The sequence below is a fragment of the Uloborus diversus genome, chromosome 3 (genome assembly GCF_026930045.1).
Source record: "Uloborus diversus isolate 005 chromosome 3, Udiv.v.3.1, whole genome shotgun sequence".
In the NCBI taxonomy this organism is placed as follows: domain Eukaryota; kingdom Metazoa; phylum Arthropoda; class Arachnida; order Araneae; family Uloboridae; genus Uloborus; species Uloborus diversus.
Genome location: NC_072733.1, coordinates 73,041,598 through 73,051,427, shown reverse-complemented (window position 1 = coordinate 73,051,427; position 9,830 = coordinate 73,041,598). Strand labels below are relative to the sequence as shown.

Below are 9,830 nucleotides of genomic sequence, written 5' to 3'. Positions count from 1 at the left end.
GATTTTATCTTAACAAATTCAAATTTTTATGGGGGTCCGACTCTCAATTATTGAGGGGGTCCGCACCCTCCCCCCCCCCCCCGGGCCGAGAGGCCCATGCCACGTTCACATGAGCCCCTTTTCCCCTGCATATTTTTTTTTTGTGAGGATGTCTAACTTCTCTTTTTGTTAAAGAAGTTTTGTTTCAGATAGATCATTTCCCAGTTACCACCCATGTTAGTGCTTGTCAAGGAATGGTTCAAACCTTTCAATGCGATTTTTTTTTTGTTATGAGTCATCGAAGTCACTATCCTTTTTGGCTTTGTCCTTCTTGTGTTATTAAAATCACACAATTCAGAGCTTTTCTTCAGTGAGCTCTGAATTGTGTAATTTTAATAACTTTACTTCTGGAAAGAAAGTGCTCTAAAAATCAACTGCAAGGATGTTTCCGATGACCTAAGCTTGCTTATTGCCTCGCCAAAATGCAGTTCATCGCATTTTATGTACAACCGGAGTTTAGGTTTTGAAAGAGGGGAAAATTTTCCCTCAGCATGCCACTTCCGTGTAAAATCAAACTGGGGGTGAGCTGGTTGGTCCTCGTCCTGCACTCGGATAACTGTTTTAATTAACAGTGAACTGAACGCCAGCACTCTGTTTGGTGACCAGAGTAGAATAGTCCCAACGTAGTCCATGCATGTCATAAAAGGCGACTAAAATGGATACCCAATCTAAGGTGTGAGGCACCGTGCTGATGGATGAATGGCATCTGGGTTTTCTGATGTCTCAAACGGTCCCCTCGAGGAACCAGGCGAAGCCTCGTTGTATCCAGCCTTGCACCTGCACAGGGTGGCTATGTGGGTGTTGACATTTTTTTACCTCCCAGTTCTCAGGATTTCTTATGGATGATTTAATTACTAGTAAAAAAACAAAAAATGATTTGAAAAAAAAAAGAAGGGTTGGGTTCTTCTGCTGAAGGTACCCAACCAGCCTGTGAAACGGCTCCTATGGAACTGGATCCTTACGCAAAGGATGCAACTAGCAACCTTGCTGTTGGAGGCGGCGAGGATGCAGTTCTGCAATCTGCCAACTCTGCAGTAGGGGGGCAGAGTGCACCTACAAAATCACAAAAGCGCAGACAAGAGAAAAGGAAGCAGGCACGGAAGGCGAAAGCCACTGGTCCAGCCATTCCTGGGAAGGTTGGTGGAACCAAACGGCTTCGGTCGGAGGTTTCAACCCCTTCTCCTGCTTAAACTACCACATCTAAAAGAGTGAGGACAGGTCACTTGCCGACCTATGCCCAGGCAGCAAGTATGTTTAAGATGGCTGTCATTAAAGAAACCTTTCCTACGGAGAGGTTATCCCAAAATGAGGCGGAAAGGATCCAATTTGAAATCCTCAAAAGAACGGATCTCATCCCCACTGGGGAGCACACGCCAAACATCCAAAGGCTGTCACACATGCTGGTGCACTAATTGTCCACTGTAACGATGCTGAAACCACTGTGTGGCTGAGGAACTTACTCAATGGCAATGGTGAGGTTGTTAGTGGCACTGCATTAAAGGTTTCTGGGTATAATGAGCTACCAAAACCTATTAAAGTTGCTTCGAAACTAAGGACGTCTTTACTAGAGATGCTGGAGTGTTGCTAAAGCAGATCAACCGATTAAACCCCGAGTTGAAGTTTGAGGAGTGGTGTTTCATCCACAAAGTGGAGGAACAATACACCATAAGATGGATCTTTGAGGTTGATCAGGAGCCTGCTGAAGCAATCAAAACTGCTGATTATGGAGTCTATACTGGCCTTGATCGTGGTACTTTCAAGATTTTGAATGATCCCAATGTCAAGACCGATGTAGCTCAAGAGGAGCAGGCTTCTACATCAAAGGAGCAGGGCCCCCCTTCACAGGAGGAAATCCCAAGAGTAAGTAGCTCTGAAGAAGAGTACTGTGCTCTCTCAGCATGTTAGAAAGTGACTCTGGCTCTGATGAGATTCTCACGCCTACTTCGATCTGAGGGGGTGGTGGCTGTTAAGCCCACTTAGTCTTTGACGGGCTTTTGCCCTTTCTCTCTTTTTTTTTTTTTTTTCTCTCTGTTATGGCTATGGGCATTAAGATTGCGCAGATTAATCTTCACCATAGCTGTGCTGCTTCTGCTCTTTTAAGTAGGAGGATGGCTAGAGGCAATTTTGATATTGCATTGGTTCAGGAACATTGGACCGGACATGGTAAAATCTTTGGTCTAAATGTTAAAGATCATAAATTGCACTATGATCTTACCTGTGCTAGATCCAGAGCCTGCATTATTGTTTGCACTAGGTTAAATGCAGTCAATCTCATTAAGTACTTAGACGGAGATAATGTTGCCGTCAAGGCCACTTACGGAGATGATGGACATAAGGAAGAAATTATGTTTGCTTACTTACCTTTCGTAAAGCAAGAACCTCTCTCTGAGACCATGAAGGCGCTCATTGAGAATTCTAAAAGCAACAATAAGAAGTTCATCATCGGTTGTGATGCCAATGCTCACAATGTTGTTTGGGGCAGCTGCGACTGTAACAAACGTGGTGATAACTTGTTGAAGGATATCTTAATGTATGACCTTTGTCTTCTAAATAAAGGCAATGAACCTACCTTTGTTACATCCAATAGGAAAGTTATTGACCTTACAATCTGCAATAATTCTTGTGTTGATAAGGTTATGGATTGGAAGGTATCTGATGAAAACCCTTTATCTGATCACCGACTAATCTTTTTCTCTGTTACAGGTCTAAAGAGGCATACTTTCCCTTATAGGAATCCCAGGAACACCAACTGGGATGCCTTTAAGGAGGACCTCAAGTCGACTATTCATGGTTTGTCTGGTAAGTTTAATTCATTATTGGATTTGGAGTTGTCTGTTGACCAGTTGCAACGTGCCATTCTCCGATCCTACTACCAGAACTGCAAGGCTAACGTCACTGACTCGCCAAGGTTAGTTCCTTGGTGGTCTAGCGAGATCAGTGACCTACGCAGCAAATACAGAAAACTCTTCAACAGAGCTAAAAAGAATGGTGATTGGGATACTTATAAAAGCATCCTCACTGATTACAATAAAGCCATCAGGGATGTTAAATATGCTTCCTGGAGGAATTTTTGTAATAATATTAAGGATGTTCCTGCTATGGCCAGAATAACAAAATTCATGACCAGAGACAGGAACTGCGATCTAAATATATTAAAGCGTACTGACGGTAGCTTCACTGAACTTGGAGGTGATACCCTAGCAGAGATGATAAAGGTCCATTTTTCCTGGTTCAAATGTTATAGATGGCCCACTCCCTTCGGCCACATTACCTGTTATCTGGTGTACAAAACGCAAATGGGACTGCGCCAGAAGTATTGTCACTTATGAAAGGGTTCTTTTGGCAATTAACTCATTTAAGCCTTTCAAGACTCCTGATATGGATGGCATTGTTCCTGCCCTTCTTCAGAAGGGCATTGAGGTTCTTGCCCCTGTACTCTGTAGGATTTTTAGAGCTTGCATTGCTTTCGAACACGTTCCAACTGCTTGGAGGCATACCAAGGTTATCTTTATATTAAAAGTTGGAAAAGATAACTACTATGTGACTAAGTCTTTTAGATCTATTAGTCTCACCTCCTTTTTATTGAAGGCTTTGGAAAAGTTAGTTGAGAGACATATTAGGGCGAGAGTGTTGAAAGCCTCTCCTCTCTCCCCTTCTCAACATGCTTATCAGCCTGGGAGGTCTACTCAAACTGCCTTATATACTCTCCTTTATTTTGGAGAAATCATTTAAAGACAACAAGTTAGCTCTGGCTATCTTCATAGATATTAAAGGTGCATTTGATAGAGTACCTGTTATTACTATCTTGAGGGCCCTTGCTAGAAGGAGTATTGATGTAACTATTGTTAATTGGATTGAAAATCTGTTACGGTATCGGTTTGTCAATGCCTCTCTTAGAGGTGTCGATTTAACTGTTCACGCAAATGCTGGATGTTCACAGGCTCGTGTTCTTTCACTTATCCTTTGGTGTCTTGTTGTTGATTCACTGCTTGAAAGCATTACTTCTTCTGCCTTTTTTGCAGTGGCTATGCTGATGATGTCATCATTGTGGCCAGTGGCAAGTTCTTGGACACTGTCAATATTATCACAAGGTTTAAAGTGCAAAGGAAAGATGGTGTCATTCTGAGGGTCTTGCAGTAAATCCTCTTAAAACCACTATGGTTGCTTTTATATGTAAAAGAGCAATCCAGGTGAGTAATATTATTTTTTTAGACAAACTCTCAGATGCTCTGACGAGGTCAAGTATCGTGGGATCTATTTTGAGTCCAAGATGAACTGGAAGAAGCACTTCACCTACTGTCTAGCAAAGGCTAGTAAGGTCCTTTGGTCTTACAAGAAAGCTAGTGGAAGAACCTGGGGGCTCAGCCCCAGGGTTATCCATTGGATCTACAAGATGGTCATCTGTCCCATCATTACGTATGGCTCTATTGTCTGGTGGTCAAGAACCAAAGTTGACATTGCTAGAAATGAGCTCAACAAGCTGTAGAGGATGATCTGCATAGCCATGACTGGATGTGTTAGGACAATGCCTACTGCTGCGCTGGAACTACTTTTAGGTTTATGCCCGCTCCATATCCGGATTGAAGCTGAAGCTTTTTTTTGTGTATGGAGAGGCTTAAACCCTCAAAACAATGGAAAGCCTACTCTTGTTACCTTTCCTGGAAAAATTTTGATGAGGATGTACTTCGTCATCCTCTTTCTGGCCTGCCAAGTGACTACATGCTTGGCAAGTATGCTTTTGACAAGCCATATCAGGTTATCTTTCCCTCTCGGAGTGACTGGAGAGATATTGCCTTATCTCATGGTAAAGGTTGCACTCTCTGGTACACCCGATGGTTCTAAAATGAATGAAAGGACTGGGGCTTTTTGTCCCGGTGATGGTATTTAGTATTCTTGTCCTTTGGGCAAGTTTACTTCTGTTTTTCAGGCTGAAATTTATGCTATCCTGGTGTGTTGTGGTATTTGCTTGAGTCGTGGCTATAGAGACCATTGTGTTCATATATGCTCTTATAGTCAGGCTGCCTTAAACGCACTTAAGAAGGTTGTTTTGACATCCAATTGTTTGGGATTGCTATATTTGCTCTGCAATCTTGCAAAACTGAACAAGGTTACTCTTTGTTGGGTACCTGGACACTCTGGAATGCAGGGAAATGATAAAGCTGACTATCTTGCTTGGAAAGGCACTGATATTTCTTTTGTTGGCCCTGAGCCAGCAATTGGGATTTTGAAAAATCTTATTAGGACTGCTGTTTTTGATATTTTTGGTAGAAAACAGTACTATAACTAGCACAACCTTGATGGACAGTGGCAGGCCAAAGAACTTAATAGAGGTTGCCCTAATATTAGGGCAAAGGAGCTCTTAAGTCTGAATCGTAACAGCGTCAGAAAGGCTATCGGCCTCCTTACTGATCATTGTACCTTGAACCAGCATCTTACTAAAATGGACGTCACTGATGACCCAATTTGTAGAGGCCGTCGCTTTCACGAGGAAACTGCTGCACACATTCTGTGTGATTGGGATGCCTTTTCTGCCTACAGGTTTGAACACCTTGGCCGCCACTTGCTTGATCCGTGGGAGAACTATGATATTCCCATTAAATGCCTGCTAATCTTTGCTTTGGCTACTGGTCTTTTTTAGGACTTCTGTTTGGGGTTTAGTACAATAGACCTCTGGTCGTAGTGCTTGGCTCTACTGAGCGCCCTTCTCCTTCATTTCATTCAAAATCTAAACTTATTGGCGAAACAAAATTAAAATGTCAAATCTTAAATTGTGAAGAATAAAATATGCTTAGAATGAATCTGCTTAAAATGAGGGTCTACTGTACACATCTACTATTTTAAAGCAAATTTAACCCAAGCGGTCTTACTGAAAGACTATTCTACAAAATATATGGTAACAAAAGCAATAAAATCATCACCTATAAAATGGTCCTCTGGATATGGTCACTTAAGAGCAATGAAAGTTAACTAGGACATCGTGAATTGTCTTTCATGTATCATTCTAATTGATGGAACAGCCAAAATTTTTTTTTTGGAAGAAGATATGGTCAAATTTGGGTTGGGGATATGGTCAGGGCTGTGGAGGTGGACTGATTTTGGGACAAAGGAGTAAGTCTCTAAAATTCCTGGAGTGGGTCATTTTCCCTCTGACTCTGCAGCTCTAGACATAATTTGTTATTTTCTATGGTCAAAAATGATATATTTCTGAGTTTTGGAGGGGAGTATATCTCTGAATTCTCCCTTTGAATGTACCCCTGAACTAACATCAAATTTAATTAAACTGTAAAAGCAGCTGTTTCATAGAAACAAATGAGGCAGTGAGAAGAAAAGAAATGTAAGTAACAAAATTAAAAATGTGGAGATAACCAGTACACAAAGTGCAGGGGAACCTCTCCTCTGTCTTGGAGCAAGAGATAGTACTAGTAGCACTGGTAGGTGCTGCTATAGGACTTGATTAAAAAAAAATAATTCAATAAAAGCCTACCTAGGATGTTATCGTTAAACATGTTTTACTCAAAACTGTCCACTTACATCCCTTTGCTGCTCACTGCCTCAAATGCCTTTTTTTTTATATAGTATATTTCAAAGCAAGATTTTTGGAAACATTAATGCAACTTCAAAAACACTTGTCAATCCTGATGTATTATTTTAAATCACCTCTCTCCTAGAGAAGAATATAACTTATCTTCAAAAATTTTGATATTTAAATCAAAGAAGTAAAAAAGATATAGAAAAGCTAATGTGTGTGCTTTCCATAAATAAAAATAAATATGATGGAATGGAGTTTAGATAGTTCCATGTAACAATTTAAGTATTAAAAAAAATATTAGAGACAGTAAATAAAATTTATTTCAACTGTGTTCAGAAAAAACTTTAAGAAACCTAGATCATTGTTTTGGGGGCAAAAGATCACAATTTTATTCCTACTAATGCTATCCTTTTCAGTTTATAGAACTACAAATACGTAAAAAGTCCAAACAATAATTTATTGTTTGGTCATCTATTTCTTTACTTTCCAAATAAATGAAATATACTGAAATAATTTTTAAGCTAAGTTTTACTGTCAACTTATGAACTTAAAAGAAAGCATCACAAATTTAGAAATTTGCAATTTAATAGTGCAAAAGCACTACTAGGAGGATTTTTATTTACATTAATCACTCAGAAATAGCAATGTTTGAAATAAATTATATGAAAAGAAAAGTTTATTCGTTGAACACAATAAGAGAAATTTGTATTAACTTTGCATTATATGAGACGTCACAGGAACAAAGGGTAAACTCAACAAAAAATATTTTTCAGATAAATATGTTAGTAAAGTATTACCATAAGAGTTAACAATCTGATTCGAATTGGTCTTTGCATGTGTCAAGAGGAAAAGAAAAGCCAACTCAACATGAAAAATGTATCAAAAGTTTCAGAGTAAATAATAATTAAAAAAAATGACCCCATGTTGAGTTCATCCATTATATCTGTAATACCTCATATAAATCGTTGCCCAAAATATAGGGTGTTAAAAAATCTTACATAACTCATAGATACAAAACATGACAAAGTATACAAAATGCAGGAAAACAAAAAGGCATGAAAATAAAATCAATTTAAAAGTAATCAGGTACAATCAAATCAGTAATTTGTCACAAGAAAAAGAAAGTCTTAATAAAACATAACAAAACCAAGTTTTCAGCACTATTTCGCATATTACATTGACAAATGGGAAATAAAAGATAATATAGTGTTTTTTGCAATACAGTAAGAAAAACAGAAGAAACGAAAGGAAAAACAACACTGAAAACATTTTTCTTTCTAAATATTATAACCCAAAGAAAAAAGTGACAAATTCAATCTTGAAATCTTTTTAGATGAAGCAAACAAAATGCTTTTCTTAAAAATACATACATAAAAAAAATAAATAAATAAAAAAAAACCTAACATAGAAAGATAAATTACTCACATGCAATTCCAGTTTTCTAAGGATAAGTTAATGCGTAAAAGTTATTAAGCTGTTGCCGGAGGGAAAACAAAAGAAAAGAAGACAAGATTACAAGCATAAAAATGCTTCAATAATGACTGGTTAATTTCTTTTGAAAAATAGGTTTTAAGCAAATTTGCCTAAAAAACGTTTTTATCACATTACATACAAGTGACACCAGAAAAGTTTTAGAACAGTTTTCCATAAATTATAGTTTGAAAAGATGATACGGACAGTTTCTAAAATAGTGTACTTTTTCTTCTAAGTGTAAACAACGTTCATTTGTTTGCAATGTTTTTGGTGATTATGAAGATAAAAGTAAATTATTAAATGGTTAACTATCAAATGGTAAAGTTAATAATCAATATAACTAAGAAAAAACAATTTTTCTTTACAAAAAAAAAAAAAAAAAGAAACAAAAAACCTGTATGGTACATTTTAGAGCACCTTCAATTGATTTTTCAGACATTATGATTTTTAAAGAGATTTTTGAAAATAAGACATCAAGTGTTGGATTTCTTTCTATCCCCCTTTTGTAAATTTAAACTGTAGAAAATAACATGTGAGTTCCATATTAGAATATATATATATTTTCTTAAGGTTATAATTCAATAAATGACTAGCATTTCCCAATCTGTGCTTCGCTAAAAAGAATAAATCAGGAAAACACCTGTAAGAAATAATCACCCCTAAAGTTTATTGGTACCATAAAGATAATATACATGCTTCAAATGATATAATATCTAGCATGAAAATGTTACATATTAACAGCAAAAGACTAGTCTTTTTCTTAAGTTGCATAAATTTTAATCTGATTCTAATAGAATGGAAACTAAAATTGAAGGTGGGATGCAACATTTAAGTATTACTAAAAGTTATTCACTTAAATACTTTTCATTGTGAGTATTTTAGAATTTTCTTGTTTCATTTTTTGGTGCTAAGCTGTATAAGCAAATGCATATTTGTAAGCAATTTTTTTTCTGAAAGTGAGAATTTTTAAATCTTTTAAAATGGTTTTGAGTTTGAGGTTATAGAACCACAAAATGTAGAACCGACAAATTAGGGTAAATTTTTATCATAAACATCATTCCTGAATAATGATAAATTATACACAAAATTAAAGCTTACATAAAGCATTTTGCATATGAGTGCACAAATAAGAATTATTATTGCTGACACTATCTCGAAAATGAAAGAATTTTAAAACACCTTTCAATAGTTATAATTTTCTTAACTGAATTTTGATGATTTTCAAAATGGTGAGAAAAAAAAATCACTAGAAAGATATATACTATGATTAAAATTATACGTAATAAAGTTAATAAGTATTTAAAAAAAAAAAAGGTAACTGCTATATGTGTGATGCATCATGAAAAATGCAATATAGCATTAGGTTAATTCCTTGTTTAAAAGTTAAAATATTATTTAGATGGCAAACTGCATGCTAAATAAGCAGTGAATAGCTGACATGTGTATAGAAGTTCATTACATGTGTATAGAAGTTTATTATACCAAAATAAATAGTCTTAACTGCATGACATAAAGAAATATTATTAATATTAACAGAGATTTGATTGTATACTGTTCTTTTTGCTTTGCTTAAGTACTAACCATTACAACCAAACATCTAAATAGAAAAGTCTTCAAGATGTCAAAGCCTATTGAATAAGACAAATAAAACTGAAAACCAGATATGCATACTGAAAATAAAGGATACCTAATCCCCAGCTATAATTTTATTGGTACTTAAAAATATACAAGAAGTCTTATAAATTAACTAGACTAGAATACTAAAATTTAAAGTACCAACATAGAGTAG

At 36.5% G+C, this 9,830-nt stretch overlaps 1 protein-coding gene across 1 annotated transcript; it reads left to right on the top strand.

Moving 5' to 3' along the window:
• The first annotated feature begins 2,078 nt into the window (after positions 1 to 2,078).
• LOC129218795 (uncharacterized) lies at positions 2,079 to 4,179 on the top strand. The gene is made up of 3 exons (XM_054853117.1): positions 2,079 to 3,228; positions 3,774 to 3,915; positions 4,062 to 4,179. Exons 1-3 carry the CDS (start codon positions 2,079 to 2,081, stop codon positions 4,177 to 4,179), a joined length of 1,410 nt encoding a protein of 469 aa, XP_054709092.1.
• The last annotated feature ends 5,651 nt before the right edge of the window (positions 4,180 to 9,830 follow it).

What these genes read in the sequence shown, in the direction of transcription:
- LOC129218795 (XM_054853117.1), top strand. Translation starts at nt 2,079, where the DNA reads ATGGGCATTAAGATTGCGCAGATTAATCTTCACCATAGCTGTGCTGCT. An exon ending in TAGCTTCACTGAACTTGGAG is followed by an intron (nt 3,229 to 3,773) that starts GTGATACCCTAG and finishes AATCATTTAAAG; the next exon opens with ACAACAAGTTAGCTCTGGCT. An exon ending in GAAAATCTGTTACGGTATCG is followed by an intron (nt 3,916 to 4,061) that starts GTTTGTCAATGC and finishes CCTTTTTTGCAG; the next exon opens with TGGCTATGCTGATGATGTCA.